At 39.1% G+C, this 22,104-nt stretch overlaps 1 protein-coding gene across 1 annotated transcript in view; it reads left to right on the top strand.

Annotated features, from left to right (window-relative positions):
- The first annotated feature begins 14,773 nt into the window (after positions 1-14,773).
- LOC149173782 (putative inactive purple acid phosphatase 27) overlaps positions 14,774-22,104 on the top strand; it is a 199,382-nt gene continuing 192,051 nt past the window's right edge. The window contains exon 1 of the mRNA XM_089428007.1: positions 14,774-15,291. Within this exon, the coding sequence (XP_089284133.1) occupies positions 14,951-15,291 (341 nt within the window). The 5' untranslated portion in view covers positions 14,774-14,950. The remainder of the gene's footprint in view (positions 15,292-22,104) is intronic.

Raw genomic sequence — 22,104 nt, forward strand, 5'->3', positions numbered from 1 at the left:
TCAGAATTTCATTGCACATGAGAGAGAGAGAGACCCAAAAACTTTGACTTTAGCTTCCTGCTTGACCTTTGCTTGCCTTAGGATTTATTCTTTTTAAGATTAAACTTCTTCTCTTGCTTCTTCGTATGTCTTGGATGTGTGCTTCAAATGAGGTTGAATGCCTATTATATATAAGCTTTCCAGGGATATGAACCACCTCCATAAGGCCAACTTGATCTTTCATGTAGGCTGACTTGTTGCAGTTAGGTTGACTTGTCTTAGAGGGTCTTTTATAGTTGCAACTAGGTTCCTGTAGTTGAAATTGTCATCATGAAAGTTTGACTTGGTCTTGGAGGGGTCTTTGACAAGGGTCTTAGGTCTTGGAATTCGTCATCTGAACATTCTATAAGAAGAGAAAAATTCTTGTGGGTTTTCCTTTCAAGAGGATAAGTTTTTGTTGGAAGTAATGCTTCCATGTCATGTGTAGTTGTCATTAGGAGTTACGAGGAGTCAGTCTAGAAGTTCTTGTTTCCAATGTGAGAGTTGTAATGATAATCTAGTTATGTCAAAGTCAGTAATCTGTGTGATCCGGATTTAAACAAGAACGCAACAAATTACATAAATAACCATAAACACAGAGATGCAATGGAAATAATACTTCATTTCATTAATGTAAACTACTGAAATATGCTTACAAACAACAATGGAAATAAACCAGCTAGGGCGATGGTAGCTTATCTCTAAGAAGAGATGTGGCAGCTACATGCCTATGAACTATGTTGCAATGAGGCTCTAAGGCCTATTTATTGTTGAGAAAAATGGAAAACCCTTAACATTCTAAAACCTAACCCTAGAAATTGAAACGCCAAATTTTGGGCCCCGTTTGGGTAAATTGGTACATCAATTTCCCGGGGTCGTAACTTTGGCACTCGATCTTCGTTTGACGAGTACAATAGCTCGTTAGAAAGATCTATCCGAGCACTACAACTTTTGGAAGAGAAACATTGATCCATGGACCCATGTTGCTCCCAGATTTCCGAAAAGACGTCATTTAGGGCCTCAAAATGGCTCGGAAGTTGAGGACCCGAAAAACTACTAAAAATAGTAAATTGTGCTACAATTTAGGAAACTGAAAAACTGAAAGAGATAGTTGTGGGGGTCCAAATGGGATAGGTGGGTGGCCACCAACATCCACTTGGATCATTCCTCCCCCCTTCAAAAGCAATGGTCCCCATTGCGTTGAGTTCCTCCCTGAGATGAGGAAGCTTTTGCTGAGCTAGGTCTCTGGTGAGCTGTTCTACAATCTCTGATGTGTCTAGAAATGGTGGGAAGCATGGTCGACGATGGTCCACATTGAACACTCGGTGCAAGCAAAGGAATGGAGGAATGTTGTGCTCCAAAGCATTGTTTTCCATAGCCTTGGTAATGTTGTAAAGACCATGTCGGAGTGGTCAAAGCTTCTGATGGGCTATTGTAAGGCGTTCTTTCTGTAGATGCAACCAAAATTTGTTGCCCACCTGAAGCTTGTGTGGTACCCTTGTAGGTGAGGAGAAGTCGTTCCTGTGTTCTTTCATGACCGTATCCCTCTGTTGTTGCTGCTGCGTGGAGGAACCCTTCGCGGGGTCATGGATGTGGCGATGATCTTCCCCTTAATTTGGGAGCAAACCTGACAGAAAATGAATTTCCTAGTCTGGGAGATGAGCTTGCTGCCTTTCTTGGCAGTGATCAAAGAGGTGGCGGTAGGTGGGGCTACCTCCGGTATCCTGTGTAATGAATTATTCAAAGAAATAATGACAACGCGAGGCCTTGACTCATACACAGCATGTCGCCTCCACAAGTATGGTTGGCCTAATAATACATCACAAACATCCAGAGTTGTAACATCACATAATACCTCGTCTTTGAAGGGGTTGATGCTGTAGGGAAGGCCGCACTGTCGGCAAACTTTGAGATCTCGTCCTTCATGAAGCCACCCGATACTGTACGACTGCGGGTGTGGTGTAGTCGGTAGGCCCAACCGCTTCACGACCTCTGCTGAAATGAGGTTCTTTTGGCTGCCACTGTCGACAATGATTGCAGCGGGGAACCCTTCACCCACATCTGTGAGTGGAAAAGACGCTCCCCCTCCTCTGGGTCTTCGGGCTTGTTCTTCTGGATCTTGGTGGTGGCAACAGTGATGCTAGGCTCCGCATCAATGATTTGCTTCCCTTTGCCATTCCACTTGCCGGGTTCTGACTCAAGGTCGGAACATGCATTTGATTCTGAAGCCTTCAACTCGGCCACCAGCGACTGCTTGGTCCAACACTCACTTGTGTTATGAGTGGGACTCTTGTGGAACTCACACCACATTCCTGTGTCCTTCTTCGACTTAGTGGTGTTGTTCTTTTCTTGGGGCTTAGATGGGTTGTCTTGGGTCACCCTGCCTTAGCTTTGTCCTTTGGTCTTCGGATTTGCAGATCCAAAGTCTCGCTTCTTCTGTTTGAACTTTTGCTCGATTTTGATAGCATATCGGTACGCCATGCCGAGCGAGGAGATGTTCAGGAACTCCATCTCTTCCTGGATGTATCTGTGTAGGCAGCCACGATATTTGAGTACTAGACACAGCTCAGAGTCCTTGATACCCAACTGTGTGCGAAGGGTATGAAAAATGTTTGTGAACTCCAGCACATCTTGGTCCCTTCCCTGCCGCAGTGTGGTCCATTTGATGTATTTGTCCTCATAGCTTTTGATAGGGTAGTATTGCTCCTTGACGGCATCCCGGAATGAATCCCAAGTGGGTGCAGCTGAAAATAGTGAGCCCATACTTTCATTCTTCTGCTCGCAGTAGGTTTCCCACCAGTCCTTGACGTGGGGGGCTTCTTTGAGAAGAGTGAAAACAATCTTTTCCCGACTCGAAAATTCATGAACAGAAAAATACCCATCTAGCAGATTTAACCATTTATCTACGACATCTGCGTCTATTTGATCCTCGAAGATGGGGATTTCAAAATTAAATTGTACCTTAAATGGTGTGACGTTTCCAGAGTAGCTGTTGGAAGCCAATGCATCGCCCCTAGGTAGTTGCTAAAGGATTTGGGCAAAGTTGTCCATCATCGCGTTCCTTTATCACTCGAGGGCTTCTTTGAGCAAGATTTTGATAGGATCTCCTGCCCCCTTGTCTTTCTTTTCATCCACCATGGGAGGCCATCGGGATTTGTGAGGCTGGTCTTACAAAGGCTCAACTAGTTCAAGCCCTAACTCCTTATATCTCGACCTCGTTGGGGACATGCAAAGAAAAATAGAGAAAAAGTAGACCCCTCTAATACCACTGATCCGAATTTAAACAGGAACGCAACAAATTACAGAGATAACCATAAACACAGAGATGCAACGGAAATAATACTTCATTTCATTAATGTAAAATACTGAAATATGCTTACAAACAACAATGTAAATAAACCAGCTAGGGCGATGGTGGCTTATCTTTGAGAAGAGATGTGGCGGCTACATGCCTTTGAAATGTGCTACAATGAGGCTCAAAGGCCTATTTATTGTTGAGAAACAATGGAAAACCCTTAACATTCCAAAACCTAACCCTAGAAGATGAAACGCCAAATTGTGGGCCCCGTTTGGGTAAATTGGTACATCAATTTCCTGGGGTCGTAACTTTGGCACCCGATCTCCGTTTGATGTGTACAATAGCTCATTAGAAAGATCTATTCGAGCACTACAACTTTGGGAAGAGCAACATCGATCCATGGACCCATGTTGCTCCCAGATTTCTGAAAAAACGCCGTTTAGGGCCTCAAAACGGCTCCGGAAGCTCAGGACCTGAAAAACTGCTAAAAATAGTAAACTGTTGCTACAATTTAGGAAACTGAAAAACTGAAAGAGACAGTTGTCGGGGTCCAAATGGGATAGGTGGGTGGCCACCAACATCCACCTAGATCACTGTGTCTTATATATTTGTACCCGTGGTGATCAATAATAGCATTAAGGGTGATTTATGTTGTGTGTAATGGCTCTCTTCTCTCTCTTCTATTTTTCTAATTTGGTATCGAAGTTGATTCTGGCTTGACTCCCTCAAGGGAGGGCCAAGAAAATGTGAGAGAAGCCTTGAGTTTATTTCTATGTAAATAAATAGGGTAAGGGAGTGTTTGATTTTAGTGTTTCTGTGTGTAGATCTAGAGCCCAAGCAAGACTGTTGGGCATGATCATGAGAAGAAATTAGGGTGTGAAATTGTTGTACAAGAACATCATTCATGTGTTGCTATCAAAGGATTACAATAATCAAGGCAGAGTGCTGTGATTTTCTTCATAGCTATTAAAAGACGCTGACAAGTCAATTTCTTCGCCAAATTAGAAGTCCATAGGCCTGGATCTGCTCCTTGCAACGTTGTTAAACAATGCTCCACAGATCCGTCCTACCTCTACTCCGTCCCGCTCTCTTGTCCCTTCCAAAGAAGACTAGTGGATTACAAATGTAGAGATCAGATCTAGCCGCACATAAATGTCTTCGTGAGGAGTCCACAGAGCTAAAGCATTAGTGGACAGATGCAAAACATGGGCACAAGATTTGGAATGCGGGCATCTTCTTCTCTGCCTTGTTGTTGTTCTCAGATTTGGAGTTTTATGTCGTCACATCTCTGCACTATGTTTGTTGCCTCTCTTTACACTGCGGTCTATCACTGGGCTATGACTCTCTTTACAATGATTTCTTCATAGTATTAGCCTCATCCATCCATGCATTTGCTGAAGAACTCAAACCCCATCAGAAAGCACTCCTATACGACAAGTCAATTGTTTTGGATCGTGCCACGATTGAGCATAATCTTCTGAGTGCAAGCAAACTTTATACAAATATGAGTGTTGTTGTTCTCCGTGGATCTGTTGTGGGCTTGGAGATAGATGCCTCGAGGGTTCTCTCAGATCTACTGCATAAAGAGGATTCATTGATGGGGAGTCAAAGTATTGACAAGAATGGAATGAGCACGGATCAATAGGTCTGTGGCACATGAGATCACTAAGTTGTGAGAGATTTGGAAGAGTGTAGGCTGAAATTTGGAAGAGCATAGGCCTCCTTATAGACGCCCCTGATCCAGCAGGAAGGAGAGCACAATGTGCTCTGAATGATCTCTCTATGGCCAATGTCTTGTGTAACGTTGCGAGGACATGTTGCACCATGTTGTACTGTGTAAGAGGAGATACTTGGACCGTGTTGAAGTTTTGAAGCCAAGCGTGGTATTGTGTCAAGGACTTGACTGTTGCCTGTACCTGTCTTATGAATGAATGTTCAGATATTATGTAGCCTTCCAGGGTTGAACTAATTTTTGTTTTTTTGTTTTTGTTTTTGTTTTTGTTTTTTTGTTTTTGTTTTTTTTTTGTTTTTGTTTTTTTTTTTTGTTTTTGTTTTTGTTTTTGTTTTTTTTGTTTTTGTTTTTGTTTTTTGTTTGTTTGTTTGTTTTTTGTTTTGTTGTTTGTTTGTTTGTTTGTTTGTTTTGTTTGTTTGTTTGTTTGTTTTTTTTTTTTTTTTTGTGTGGCAACCAATGTCTTGTATTTACTTACAGTGGGTCAATGTTGTGTAAAAATAAATGTGAGAGATTGTGTTGGTGTTTGTGTTTTTCTTAGGGTTGGTGGTTCTTAAACTGGAAGCCCCGGTGTCCGAAACATCAATTCTTGTGTGTCTTTATTGGTTATAAATAGGGTTGGTGGTTCTTAAACTGGAAGCCCTCGTGTTCGAAACACCAATTCTTGTAACGTCAAGTTGTTTGATCAACTTTTGAACACATTCAATATCTAGACCTCCATCCTATCAACTGACAGGTAGCCGAAAGCGAAATATCTGACAAATGGTGGTTGGACCATAAGATGGTTCATTACTTGATGGCTCTTATCGCGGAAGCCCTGAAAATCTGAGTTGTCAATATTGTTGATCCTGCAAAGTTCATCAACAATGGTCAGAGGCGGTTACGTTTTAAATGGAGGTTAAGTGACAGCTCGAAGATGTGTTGGTGAAAGAGCAGTGTTTGTGAGATTCCAGAGTGGGTGTGGGTGTTGATGAAGACCAATGAGACAAATAATTATTTATTGTTGTAATATTTGTTTTCAATGTTATCCATGTAAGCATTAAGGGAGGGTGTTGGAAGTAATGCTTCCATGTCATGTGTATTTTTCATTAGGAGTTATGAGGAGTCAGTCTAGAAGTTCTTGTTTCCAATGTGTGAGTTGTAATGATAATCTAGTTGTGTCGAAGTCAGTAATATGTGTCTTATATATTTGTACCTGTGATGATCAATAATAACATTAAGGGTGATTTATGTTGTGTGTAATGGATCTTTACTCTCTCTTCTATTTTTCTAATTGTTTTGGCCCTAGCTTGCGACCTACATTTTGTGTCCTTTTGTCTATTTAATATTCATAGTTTGGTAGTTTTTTGATGATAAGAATGTAATAATAATCAAGTGAAAGAAGAAGTTAATCAATTTAAGTAAAAATATATCACAATCAATTATCAAAGTAAAAGAAAACACCTAATCTAACTTCCCCTAGATTTCTCAACATGACTTCAAGGCTAAGGTGACTACAACAAAAAGAAGAGGCAGCTTGAAGATCACATTATTGAAGAAGGATACATAAGATCCAAGCACAAGTAAATCATTAAGGAGGACTAAGAAGCACCAAGGAGGAGTACTCATCTCAAGGATAACATCATCACTAGGAGAAGAAGACCTCAAGGACCCTACCCGCACTTAAATAAAGAAGGACTGCATATTTGAAGCATCTTGAAGTCTCCATATTATACATTTCTATATTCAAAGAAAGCAATAAGAATAAGTGCCATCATCATGAAATAAATCAAGGTGATCTCCCTCACATTCAAGCAAAGATCATATCTTGAACATCCTTGAAGAAGATCATCAAGAAGGCATCAAGTTTAATATATCATCATCTAGGAGCATCTTCACTTGACAAGTAAGTATCTTTATATTTATGTCTCAATCTACTATCAACATGACTTCATTTTGCAAGGAAAGTAACAAATTGGTTGGGTCATCAAATTTCCTTGCATGGAAGAAGAGGGTAGATTTGATCCTCATAGAGAATGAAGTTATTGAATATGTAAAGGGCTCCATCACCAAACCATCTCAGGAGCAAGCTCAAACATTATCTAAGTATATGAAAGGGGAAATAAGGCATCATAGAATCAATCAAGGATTCCCTCATCCCTTTTGTAGCAAAGTTGGAGAGATGTAAGGATATCTATGAAAAGTTGGGAGAAGTCATATCATTGAGAACCAAATTATACAAAATGAAGGTATCAAAGGAAGAAGGGATAACCTCATACCTTATGAGGGTGTCACAAATAAGAGATCAACTACAAGAACTAGGAGAAATAATTCTTGATAAAGAAATTACCATCGTTGTGCTCAATGCACTACCTGATGAACGTGGCAACTTTGTATCAAGTATCTATGGAAAGAAGGAAGCCACTCCATTAAATGAAATTTGGTCATTATGTAGGATTGAAGAAACTAGGTTGAAAGTAAAAAACGATATTGGATCAAGTGAACAAACTCAAGCATATGTTGTCATGGCTAGAAAGAAAGGGAAGTTTGGAAAGTTTGATCCTTGAAAGAAGAAGAAGATCAAAATGTCAAAGATCCAATGTTATGAATGTATTGAATATGGGAACTTTAAGAGGAATTGTCCTAAACTCAAGAAGGACAACAAGAAAACAAAAGAAAGAAATGAAGCCCATGTTACCGAAGAAGTGGAAGAATCAGAAAAGAAGAAACCAAAGAAAGAGGAAGTGAAATATCTCTACTCTGTCTGAGATAATCTCCTTCACTTAGTTATTTTCAGTTATAAAAGAGAAGAGAAAGCATTACAAGTATGATCGATGCATTAGAGCTGAAATAGATATGACATCATCATAGAAGGATGAAAGGTTAACTGAAGTAGAAAGTCTACATGGTTGTAGCTGTCATCTTGATAGAAAGGAAGTAGCTCATAACATCTCCATTGGAAGCATATAAGGATAACCGAAGTAGAAGTCTATATGGTTGGAGAAAGTCATATAGCAAGATAGAAGATAAAGTGATCATCATAAATCATCACCATTAGAAAGGAGCATTTGCGGAATGAGGATCATTAAGATCCTCCATTGGAATCTTTGTTAGAAGATTCACCTCTACTTAAGAAGAAGCAAGTGTCTCGTAGATGGTATACATTCCACATTATGTGGGATCTAAATGTTAAAAGGATGATGGTATGATGAAAAAGACATGCACCATGACAAATTGGTTGAAGTACTTTCATCTTCAAGTAAGGAAATGAAGCTACTAGAAGGAAGTCTATGTGACCAAAAGGAGGAAGAGGTATGTATATATTTTATAGGTAAAGTCATGTAGTCATATAGTTGCAGATAGCATGGTTGAATGCTCTATCTCATGAGCATCATCAAAGAATAAGGATCTCTTCCATTAGAATGATGCATGAAGGCATGTAGACAATGTGCCTTGAACTCTTCTACATATTGATAAGATGAAATCAACATAATATGACCTCATATGGAAGAAGAGGTGGTTGAAAATGATGGTTCCTATAATGAAGGTGTAGAAATTCCTTGTGAATTCAAATTACTAGTTGTAATTTACTAAAGCAATAGACTTGAATCTACTCTACTCATCAGTGGAAACAATTAAACGATCGCGAAGTCATGAAGTATACAAGAGAAAGAATTCAATCAACACATTACACAATGATTTCCTGGGGAAAGCCACAACTAAAAACCCCTGCTATATGCATATTGCATTAGTCGGAAAACATGAGCAGATTATAATGTTTTTCTCAAGCTCAAGCAACCTCTACACTATCTCTATTTCTCTCACAACTTCATAGACGAGCACAGGGCCAATACTTAACCAATTTTCTACTTGCCTAAGTCCCTATTTTCTTGCATTGTTTCCTTGGGAATTAACCCCCTATTAATTCGGGAAAATCCTCAATTGGAATTGCAGAATCCTCGTAAGCCTTCCTTTGACTGCATGCACCACTTGTACAATTCAAATGATTATACAATTGATAGTACATTTTCCCTGAACTCTAATCTCAACTGGGTAACTCTCAGATATGACATGCATGAGTTATTTATAAGTGAATCATCAGTTTACTGCTTGATCACTGCAAGCAACATCACACTACTAGACCTCCCACTAGTTCCTCCAAAATTTGGAACTTATTTATCTGACTTTAACTCAGTTAAATTGAATTAATTAATTACAACTCAAAATAAACTCAATGAGGGCTCCTATAATGTATGAGACACTCCACATGACTCAACTTAGACCCTCAACTCGAATTCACTGAGCCAACTAAGTCAAATTAACTTAATTAACTAATACAAGTTGTCATGAGACGTGGAATTACAATTTTATTCCCAATTTAATTCAAGGACAAAATTAAATTAGGATTTTCTTGTTTCATTTTCAATAGAAGGAACTATGTATAGAAGTTCCCAAGAAAACAATATGTGAAGAGAGGAAGAGGAGTTCGCGAAAGATGCAACTATAGTAATGTAAGATAAGATAAGTAATCAACATCTGATAAATAGAAGAATTAGCTATGACATCTCCATGGAAGAAGAAGGTATGAAGACCTTGATATGGATACTGCAAAACAAAAATTTGGGTAATGGAGATGGGTTCATACATGTGTAGGATGTTGATGTTGTAAGAAGCTGATGTCATGACGAAAGACCATCATAAAAAAGTAACTTTAATTTGATGTTCATTTTGATTTTGAAAATCATTTGGTTGGGTTGAAACAAGGCTACCGAAAGAGGGTTGTAGAAGTCACCTACAACTAGTACTCATGAGATTGGATGGAAGATCCTGAAAGAAACATGATTTGGAAGAGGTAGTTGTATGAAGAAAAGCCAAACGTGGAATAGAAGATCAATTTCTGATGAAGAGAAGGATGACATGACTATTGGTTCAATACTATGGTTCGTTGAAGGGAAAGTGATGGAGAAGATGGTCGATGCCCTATGATAAAGTGACGATGAAGAAGATGAAATTCATGACATGATGCAGAAAGATGAGCCCTACAAGCAGCTGATAGTACATTGATCTCCACCAAAGAGTAGAGTGTTGTTGTTGGAAACAAGTCCCTAGTTGAGAGGGAGCTTGGGAATATTCCTTTTATATGAATGTGTAGATCCTCCCTAGTTGAGAGGGAGAGATAGACACGTCATTCTTTTCTTCAAGTTATGAAGAAAGAACGAAGGATTGGGTAAGCATATGAGATTGATTTTGATACTCTTTGAGGATGTGGTAGGGAATCCAATAGGCAAGAGTAATCGAAGAGCAAATTCCTTGAGGATGTGTTATTCCAAGACAGGAATGGTCCTAAAAGGACATACCTTGTGAACATCCTGTTGGGGTATGTTCCTTAAGAGACAATGGTGATGGTGTCTATCAGTCATTATTTCACCAACATTGTACTCTGATTTTGTGGAGAGATAGAGTTGTTAGTCAAGGAATTGCTATGTGACAATGTTGGTTTGTGATGAGGTGTAATGAGATAAACTGAAATAATAGCTTATGAGATGGGTTACCAATCTAACTCTTCTAATGAGAATTATTCAGTACGAGAATGTCCAAGTACCATGTATGGATTACGAATACCTCAGTATTTAATAGGGAGCGTTAAAATGTGTAACTAAGTTCAGTCTTCATAATGTCTATTGTAATCATGAATTTATATTTGATATTAAAGAGAAAATAAATTTATTATTTTCATTCTTGATGCATGGGTTTCATGCTCAAGATAAATTTATTTGTAGGTCAAGCACCCATTGAGTGCTCCCATGACTCTCAACACATCCCTTACAAATGTCAATATGATCCTCTAGTGGTCTTGGACCCCAGTTAAGTTGCCTAGACCACGATGAAACCACTTGCCAATTACATAGAAGATCCAATGTGCTTACTCACCACGAGGTACAATAATTCATTAGTGCTTCTAAGTGAATCAATCTTGTTAATAAAGGGCACAAATGAGACTTCATAATGGGTTTCCCTTCCAAATTTGTGGCTTTAAACATGCAATAGTGTTACCTCCCTAGGTAGGAGTGGCTAATAAACAACCCTATTAGGTGTTCCCAACCCTTAAGGGGAAAAATAGGTCCAAGGTACATCCTTCAATTGATAGGGGCATGTGAATAATGATGAGGTGAAAAGGGACATAGGGGTCTCAAATCCAAATGCCATGGGTTCAAGGGTGGTAATGATGAGGGATGTCCATATATTTGGGTGTATAGATGTCAGAGGGAGCAATCATGGATACATGAGTTACCCCACCTTTGTTTTTCCACCTTTCTTCATTTTCCTTTTGCCTTTTCTTGATTTTTATTTGTATTACTGCTCAAGGCTCCAGGAGATGAGAGCATGTTGTGTATGATATAAGCAGTTATTACCCCCTTAAGGTGGGGCAGTTCATCGCCTACCAGGGGTTGGGACGTGCATGGGTTCCTTAATGACGTGGGGGCACTCATGGGGCCTTAGGAAACAGGGTGATGACCATAATGAAGGGACAAAGCTTATGTTTGGCTTTTGCCCATGCGCTAATATAATGTCCCAGCTAACTTTTGCATTTTATAATATTTTTTTTCTTTTGTTTCTTGCTTGTGGCCATGATATGCTTTTAACTCTTTTTAGCTGCATCAACCTTTGTGGCGACATTTCTAGGCCCAACCCAAACATGTAGACAAGGGGTGGGGGGGTGTACCAGCACCGTGTGGAATTAGTGGTCATGTGGACCTATAGAGTGAAGATGATGAGATAGGGCTTGCAATATGTGGATGGGAGTAAAAAATGTGAAACCGAAAAACAAGACTACGCTACCAAAATCGGGGGTTTCGAAGTAGTTCCCTTCCTGAAGCTAGAAGCCAATAGGGGAGATCCCACGAGACTAGGATTGAGGATTAACACCCCCCCCCCATTTAAGGTGAGGGAACAAAACTACAGTCAAAATCCCTCCTCCTTCCAAGTCACCTAATAATCCATGTCCAGAGTGCCTAAGGAAAAACAAGCATAAATACTCAATTGCACAATGAAAAACATACCTTTAGGATTGGACGACCCACCTTCAAACATACGCTCTTGACAGACGGGCAAGGGGACATATGATTGGCTTAGGGAGCAAAGATCAAAGGCACAATATATCAACTATACTAGTGGCCGTTAGGAGTTGTTGGCTGAAGACAAACCTAGGAGGAAAATTCTCCTATGGAGTCACCCATTTTTGGCAGGTAAAAATACCTAATATTCTTTTATGGATTAAGAATTGGTTTTTTCCTCGATAATAATTTAAATTTTGAAGATATTTAGTAAAAGTGTTTTTTTTATAGATTAAAAAAACTTTCGACACAATTCGTCAGGATAAGTTATGGCAAAGACTCGAGGAGATGATGGTTCCTCTCGAGTCGAGGGTTACTATAATTCAATTATATGAGAATGTTGTCGCCAAGCTTAAGACCACTGAGGGTTGGTCTAAATAAATTAAATGCAATATCGATGTTAAGCAAGGGTGTCCCCTTTCACATACCTTTTTTGGCATTTACATCGATAACCTAAAAGAGCGTTTGGAAGCCGTGGGATACAATGGCCCCAAGCTCACTAGTATGGTCATTGCTCTTCTCATCTATGCTGACAATATAGTCCTTCTAGCCAGAAGCCCTGGTGATCTTGATAAGCAACTTAAAATCCTCCATGAGTACTGCTCAAAGATGGGTCTGACTGTTAATCCCGACAAGACTAAAGTCATGATAATTAAATCCAAAAAGATCAACCATGATAATTTCATAAATGATAAAAATTACTAGAGAATGTTTCTTCATATAAATATTTAGGTATTGACATTCATTGTTAGCTCAATTGGAATTATAACATTGAGAAAAGGATTATTGGAGGTTGGAAAGCTTATTATGAGCTTGAAAACATGTGTAAGTCAATTGATCTTTGGCTTTGGAGTAAAAAAAAAGTTCCTCTTTGAGGCTCTTGTCACCCCTGTTATTTTATATGGCTACGAGCTTTGAGGTTGCAACATATCTAGAGAATGGCAGAGGAAGATCGAGTTGATCCAAATGCAATTTATAACCTAGGACCTTAAGATTAAAGGAAATACTCCCTATCCTATCCTCTTGATTGAAGCTAGCCTTTCCCCCATCGAAAGCATGGGTATGTTTAGATATTTGATGTATAAGAAGAAACTCTATAAAATGGAAGCCAATAGGTTCCCCAAAATTGCTTCTAACTCTAGCTAAAAGCCCAACCTCCGACTCAAGAGGGAATGACACAAGTGTGCGCAGTCGTGGCTCGACTATTTGGGGATAAAGGAGGAAATCATCTTGGAGAAGAAGGATATTATTAAAAATACTATTACTTCCAAATTTAAGGATAAGTTATGGGATGATAAGGAGCTAGAGGGAAAAGGAAGCTAAGGTATTATAATGACGTGATCAACCTCACTCTTGCTAACCATAATTATCTTTATGTATTGACTAGTGCTAAAAAGAAAATGAACATTGGAAGATTAGAACTAATTCTCATGAGCTTTGAAGTGAGACATAACATTGGTCTATTCCTAAAACACCTTGGGAGGAAAGATCTGCCATCTTTATGATACAAAGAGTGCTGAGGACGAAAAACACTTTCACTTGGATTGCCCGACTCTTACTCACTTCTGTTCCAATTTCCATAACATTTCTCACTGTACCAACCTTCTTCACTTCTTAAGTCAACAAAACTATAGTGATCTAGGAATGCTTCTTTCCCTTCTCTTTGATCATAGAAATAGAATATTAAAGAGTCTCAATTAGTCTCTTATCTTAAGGTCCTATACACCACATTGGTCTTAGTGGATGTTAATCATCATCATCATCAATTAATATATTTTTTAAAACAATATAATAATCCAAATTGAAATAATAATTATCCTCATTATTACTTAATTTTCATTTAAAAAATATATATTAATTAAAATAAAAATAATTAACAATAACTATCCTAAAAGTATATATTAATTAAAATAAACAATAATTAACAATAACTATTCTCATTATTGGTTAGCTACTCAATTATAATAAAATTCCCTACCCCCAAAACAATCATCATGACTTAAATCTTTTTAAATGGAGTAGTTTTTAAGTGTGATTTTTTGGGACATTTAGATTGTGAAGAGTTCACTCCAAACCTTGCCATTTGAATAAAGATTCCCCACCCCAAAGCAATCATCATGACTTAAATCTTTTTAAATGAAGTAGCTTTTAAGTGCGATTTTTTGTAACATTTAGATTGTGAAGAGTTCAGTCTAAACCTTATCATTTGAATAAATCTTTATAGGATTTTCGACCAATTAAATCTGGAAAAAAAACAACGGAAAATTTACAAAAAAATCACATTTAAAAACTACTATTTTTTAAATTATAAATTATATAAAATATAAATAATCTGCACTCCAATTTTTCTTTTATAATTTATATAAAATATAAATAATCTGCTTAACATTTTTTGAAATTAATTTCATATGAATAAATTCGTTCACGGATCCATAAAGCCAAGCTGCCTTTTACGATGGAGAATGTTTACGGAAAGCAACTTATAAATAAATTACTTCGTGATCCGGATTCTGTATCTGCATCTGGTCTACCTGTCCATTTAGAACAGGGATTCGACCCGTGACTAACCAGACAAAACCAGCGGAAGTATCGTGTGGATTTTTCTTTCGCGCTTTTCAAATAGTACCGTGGATAGAATGCAGCAGCAAGCGTCACCTCCCACTGTCTTGCATTTTAGATGCATTATTTTATTTCATGATCGTGCGTGCACATTATCGTGTTTTGATCGTTCTAGACCTCCGAACCGAACCATATTCTGCATAAAATCCCAGAACCCAGAAGCTTGCAATCCATATTCAAAGGAAATCTCTGATGGGTCCATGGCACCATGGTACTTTATCAACAACCATGCAGAAGTTCGCTGCATTCATGTTTCTTCTTATAGTTTGCTCCCAATCATTAAGATATGGTGTCAGGGAAAGAAGTGGGTACGAAAGGAATGCAATGCAGACGAAGATGAACAAGAAGAACTCATTTGGGTCAATTCCGAGAAGGCAGATTTTGAGCTGTCCAGACTTCAACCCGTATTTGAAAGTATCTGTGGATCCACCTGGGCCATTGAAGGACGTTCAGGAGCTGAATATAACAATTAGTGGAGTCCATTCGCCTCTTGCAAGTGACTGGATTGCTATTCTTTCGCCATATTCTGTGAAGTAGGTCAATTCAATTCTCTTATTTTCTTTTGGTAAAAAAGTTATTTTGTGTCTATCTAGAGCACACTTTCACACACATACGTATAATGGGGCTGTAAAAAGAGCACGTGAACAGAATATGCAATGACAGTGCTTTATTAATTTCCTGCAAAGTAAACAAAGTAGAACAAGCTATGAAAATGAGTGGCCAAACAAAGTGAAACACTGGAAAAATGTCATGAAAGCTTCAGAGCTGGAACCAATGTCAGTGGCCAATTCTCTCAGCTTTTGAGGCCTACAAGAAATAGCTTGTATTTTTGGTGGTGATCTCGACAGGGGCTGCTGAAGCCTACGGCACCTCGTCAATCTCCAAACTTGTCCGATGACAAGGTCATTTGTGGCTTTGCCTGTCTAATATCTGAAAGTATGATGTGATTACGCTGGAGCTGGCAACTGGGATGAACTGTAGCTAAGCTGAAACATCTCACGGATAAATAATGCCAGACATTTCTGGTCCACATCTTCATAAGATTCCTCAAGGAATCTTGCAAGTCTCTAAACAGGCAACTCTATCGTCCACAAATTTTCATAATCTATATATGGCCGTTAAACACTGAATATACCCCAAGAAATGTAAATGGAATGGATGAATAGTTAATCCCTAGGCACCTCTGTTTATCTTCCTCCTCCATGTTAATAACTTACGTGCCTACCACTAGGTATTCACAGAAGTTATTTGATGGGTTTTATAAAACTCATCTCTCTGTGTGGCTGCATCCTGGATTACTGAAACATTCATCTGCATGGTTTTTAATCTATAAGCTATGCTAGCTTTTAATCTGTTTTTTCGAACCCATTTAGCTTGATCAACTGATACAAAACTTTTATGTTATAGTCCATGATATCTGACATTAAAAAAAATAGAGTTTTCTCTAAGATTAAATTTAGGTCTAGACTAGCCTAGATTGCCTGCTGTTGTTCTCCGTCTTGCTGATTTCTTGTCATTGGATTATTTCTGAGGGATGTCGGCTGAGCTGTGTTCTGGAGCAGCTTCATTCTTCTTGACAGGATTCTGCTGCTGCTAAATCTTGCTCCTTGCCTGGATTCCTCTGCAGTTCGAGTGACTCCAGCTGCTGGCTGCTGCTGCTCAAAAGAAGCTATTTATGGAGGAGTCTTGAATTGGTTCTTCTGAGTGGTCCATTAGCTTGCTTTTTCTAGGTGTTGGGCATATCTGACAGAAATGAACAAACATAAGGTGGTTTCAAGGTCTGCCATCTGAAATCCTTCCAATGGGCTTCTAATATGAGCACAATACCAACAATGCAAGAAGATACACACACAAGAAAGCAGAAGAGAGCAAGTTTGTAAGTATGAGAGGAGATTACTGGAACTGTACACATGCTGTAGACTAATCTGAATTGTTATACGTAGGGTACAATTTGAGGGGAGAGTGACCAGAGTTGACCAAGTCCAATAAAATGCAGTAAAGTGCACGAGTGGTAACTTTAGATTAATTAAGTTAAAAAGAGATAAGAATAAAGTACAGTGTTGTAGCATAAAAAAGTAGACAAGTACAATATATACATGTTTGCATACGTTCACCGCACTAAGTTTCATCAATTCCTCCTTGTTGAGATGAAATCATCCCCGATCTCTGCTAGAGATGGGGAAATTGCTGCTCAAATGCTCACTGGGACAGCCACTTGGTTTGAGTAGGCATGGTGCCCTTGTGGCCACCAAGCAAGTGGTTATGCAATGTTACCTAGTGGATATGGTATGGTTATCAAGAAGAGTATCCTTAGGAAGGGGAGGCTGAAATGATGGAATTGTGGCCTTTGGAGTCTAGATGTGTGGCTGGAACATCTCCCTCCAAGTGAGGTGGCTTATTGATCCTAAATGGATCAATAAGAAAGAAATGGCTTGTTTATTGGCCTTTCTAGATTCACGTTTAGTGCTCAAGTTGCACGTTTAAAGGCTTTACCCCATTATTGCCTTGGCCAAAGCCCCGTTATTGGGAAAGCCTTGTATATGTGGAGTTCTAGGCTATACAAAGGCATGGACAAAGGGAGGGAAGCTTGATGCTTTGCATTCCACACTCTGCCTATGGGCTAGGCCACAAAATTCAAGAGATCGGCTGAGCAAGGCACACATGGAGGTGTGGGCAAGGTAAAGTGGAACCTTTGCTTTGCACCTTGCACTTTGTGTAGGGAAGCAAAGGAAAGGCCCATCTATGCAGCGATGGTGTAGAGGCATGTAGAGCTGTGGGCAATGGAGACCGGGCACTACTCTACACTTTGCACCCTGCGCTCCACAAGGCTAAGTTGCACAAAATGCCGGGACGTCTGGAAGTTTCCAAAACAGGTACAGCTGGAAATGCGACCCCCAAAAAATGGAAACATTGGTTGAAACGTCATATATATGTATGTACGTAATTTTTTTACAAATAAGTTAATAACACATCTTGCAAGAAAAAAAAAGAATAAGACACATAAATAACGTTTTGGAAGGAAAACCCAGACTATGTTAACTTGCATAGATGATTACATGATTCAAAATCCAAAATTATCCTTTATAAATGAGGTTGTACATCCAAGATTCAAAAATCAGCCTTTATACATGAGGCTTTACATCCAAAATCAACCTTTATACATGGCTATATATGCTGGAAATGAAATATAACATGAGCTAATGACAAATACAATTACATATCTTATAATCCTAATCCTCATCTTCATTAACAAAAATAGAACAAGTTTTTTAGCAGAACTAGAGCGTGGATTGATTAGAGATAAATTAGTCTGTGGAGTTATTAGAGATAAAATTTAGTGTTATATTAAATCTATTTTGGTCATAGAGGGGCTCCATAACCTTCTTGGGTGCTTGAGTGAGCCCGCAAAAGCAAAAAAGTCACGAAAACAAGGCAAAATTGGGCAGAAACGAGGCCAGATTTGGGCTGAAACGCCCCTGAAACGTTTCGATGATATTTAGGTGGTGTTTCCAAATAAGGAAATGCCACTAAGGCATTTAAGCCACATTTCGGTGGCGTTTCGGGTATGGGTATGCCACCTTAGGGGCCGTTTCATGCAACATAGCCACAAGGTTATGCTACATGGAGATGGGACCATAGAGAGGAAGGGAGAAGTTCGATTTTTCACTCCACACAAAATAACCAAGGTAAGGGAAGCAAAGGACTTGGTGGCCTCTGCAACTAGACATTTGCATAACTAAAGAGAGGGCATCCACCTATAGAATGAACGGAAAAAGAGAGTCCAATTAAAAGAAGACCCTAGCCTACTTGGCAAAGGACTTGGTTTTGGCCAAGGAGAGTGGCGACACATGTACCTTGTGATCAACATGGAAGATCGACAAGTCAAAGATTGCCACATGGCATCCACATGGGAGATAGTAAACATAAAGAGAAGAGTTGTAACATTCTCTATTTAAGGAAAAGATAGTTGTGATTGGTGTTTAAAACTAGTAGTGATGGATGTAGAGGTATTGGCGATGGATTCTTAAGGGGATCCCTTGGCTTTCTTGGAGAGTGTGACATGGTATCAGAGCCAACGCCATTTTTGGCTTCCCTCTCTACTTTGTAACTCCCATTCTGCCTATTCTGCCTATGTTCTGCATCCTTTGCAGACTGACATCTCTGTCAAATCCCTGCGAAATTTCATGCATTATTGAATGCACTGGTGCATTAAATGCTGGGTTTCATGCATTATTGAGTATACACTATGCAAACGCTACAAGGAGGTGTGATTTCAGGAATAGACTGTGAGAAGGGAGTTCGACTGTGCAACGAAGGGCCGAGGGAGTAGCATTTGGAGGCTGTGTTTTGAAGCAGGCAGACTGTTTGCAATATAACATTATAACGCTGTTTTTTTTACAGTCCGCTGTGTTTTTTCTTACCAGTCCTGTGGTATACACTATGTGGTATACACCGGTTTTATGCCTCTCTGCAGACCTCCCCTCCACTGTGCCTCCTCCCGCATACCATATATCTTATCATTTATAAGCTTGCATAACTATACCACCATAATGCTGTCTGGTTTTAATACACAGTTTTTTTGTATTACGTTGAACGCTGGTATACTTTGTCCATAATACGCTCACCATAAAACTCCACATCTCTCTGCTCGTGCCCGTCGTCCAATCCTTCTGCCAGAGGAAGCCCGTCAGTGACCTGGGCTATCATTGTTAGCTTCACCATTATTCCCTACGAAATCCTGAATTGAGCTCCGACTTCGTTCGGTGATTCGAATCTGAGACCTCACACTTGAATATTTGGTATATATGAACGCACATTTGAATTTCATATATGAACGCATTGTATTGTTGAGTTACTACATTAAAAACATGTTAGGGCAAGTATAAATGTGCCTCACGCGTTTTAGGTTCCTCGAGACTGGCACCTTGAACGACCAGATTCACCGATTCTTCGCCATTAATGCTTCAAAATATGTACAATGGTCAAGCTGGGATACCACTTATTTCATAACCGTGGGGCCTCCCTCATATAATCCCTCCCCCATTTAACCCTCCCTCACATAATACCTCTGTTTTCATATATCAGAATCATATTTTTTTTACCATTAGGAGTAAAATTTTGCAATAGGAGTATTTTTTTCCCACAGTACAGATTTTATAATGCATTCATTGATATCTATTGTGGGAGTGGTTCTCAACGGGAAGGAGAACTATCCCGAATGGTCACGGAAAATCAAACACACTCTCATTTTTAATGAGCTATGGAAAGGAGTGTGTGTTGGAGACAGAGACAAAGAACCAAAATAGCCTACCTCAGACAAGGAATTCGCCATTTGGGAAAATAAGAACAGCAAGGCTTATGCCTTGATTGCAGCATCAGTAAATGAAGAGGTGAGTCGCCATATTTCGCCATTTTCAAATGTTTTCGAAGCCTTACAAAAACTGCAGGAACTCTATGATTCACACTCTGCACTTGAAATTGTTCAACTCATGATTAAATTGTTCAGCCTTGAATTACAAAATGATGATCCTCTTGCTCTTGCATCAGAAGTAAAATCTATTATGCATGATATCAAAGTCACTAATGTTGAACTGGACATTCCTCTTATAGCTTTTTTCAAGGCACTTTATCCCACTTACTCAAATTATCTTGAGTCATTGCAAGCAAATGGAAACCTCAAAGAAATTACCTTTGATTCCCTTGTGAATAAATTTGCTGAGAGAGAGAAAGCTTTTGGGAAGAAGACAACTCCTTAGTCTTCTGAAGAGGCTGTGTGTCTTGCACATAGAGAGAAGAATCTTGCTCAAGATTCTTCCAGAGGAAGAGGTGGTCGAAGAGGAAGAGGAAGAAGAAATTTCAGAGGCAGGGGGGGCAGACACTCTCAAGGAGAAAAGTCAGATTTGCATTGCATACGTTGCAATAGAGATGGATCACATGATGCATCCACATGCAAGTTGCCTTGGGACAGAATTGAGCAGGAAAGAAATCAACCCAAAGGTAAAACCAATGACAAAGAGAAAGGTAAAGCACCTGAATCCGCTCACTATGTTGTGGCACATTGTAATATTGGAGTAAATGAAGACTTGTTTAATGCTTCACTTGCTTCTTGGAAAAATGATTGGTTGCTTGACTCAGGAGCAACTTGCCACATGACTTTTAGAAGAGACTTTTTTGAAGAATTTACTGACAATGTTGATGGAGTAGTTTACTTTGCAGACAAATCAAAAGTCAAGCCATAAGGGCTTGGCACAACCAGGCTCAAATTGCCTGGTCTTCCAGAATTTCTTCTGCATGATGTTTTATATCTCCCACAGCTGAGGAGAAACTTGCTGTCCTTGGTCCACATTCGCGAGCAAAGTCACTCCATTCATATGTTTGATGGCAAGGTTGAGGTGAGAAAAGCATCAGATCGCTCACTTGTCATGACGGGGATAGAAGAAGAAAGGCTTCTCAAGTTGCAAGGTACCTTGGCTCGTGCACAAAATTTCTCATACAATTCTTATTATGATGAACTTGAAGGTACATATCCATCAAGTTTATTATGGCATGCTAGATTTGGACACTTGAACTATGACAACCTCCACTTGTTGAAGAAAAATGGTGTTACTGGTTTGCCTACAATTTCTAGGAAACTAAGCAATGTGATGTTTGCATTTTAGGAAAGCATAGAAAACAGTCTTTTCATGATTCACATTACAGAGCACATAGAAAACTTGAACTCATTCATTCAGATTTATGTGGTCCAATTCCTGTTCCTTCTGCAAATGGAAATAAATATATGATGACATTTATTAATGACTACACTAGAATGTGTTGGGTTTATTTATTCAAGAACAAATTTGATGCTTTTCAAACATTCAAGAACTTTCATACATGGATTGAAAATGATGTTGATATGGATGTTTCTTATGATTGTGAATTGAATTTGTCTGCAGATTTTAAACCAACTTCCTTCAAAGAAGTCGCTTCTCGTGATGAATGGAAAGAAGCGATGCAAAAGGAGTATGATGCTTTGATAACTTGGAAGTTGGTTGATCCTCCATTGGGAACAAAACCAATTGGCTGCAAGTGGGTCTACAAGAACAAATATAAAGCTGATGGCTCACTTGACAAGCACAAAGCCAGGCTTGTGGCAAAAGGTTTTGCACAGAAGGAAGGGGTCGATTATGAGGAGACTTTTGCCCCCACAGCAAAATGGGCAACCATCCGGACACTCTTTGCCCTAGCAGCTCAGAACGGTTGGAAAGTCCATCAAATGGATGTAAAAACTGCTTTCTTGAATGGAGATCTAAAAGAGAATGTTTTTATGGCCCAGCCTGAAGGATTTGCTGTGAAAGGAGATGAAC

Source organism: Pinus tabuliformis, chromosome 4_2 (genome assembly GCF_031772625.1).
Source record: "Pinus tabuliformis cultivar Carrire ecotype Pingquan chromosome 4_2, CPIR1, whole genome shotgun sequence".
In the NCBI taxonomy this organism is placed as follows: domain Eukaryota; kingdom Viridiplantae; phylum Streptophyta; class Pinopsida; order Pinales; family Pinaceae; genus Pinus; species Pinus tabuliformis.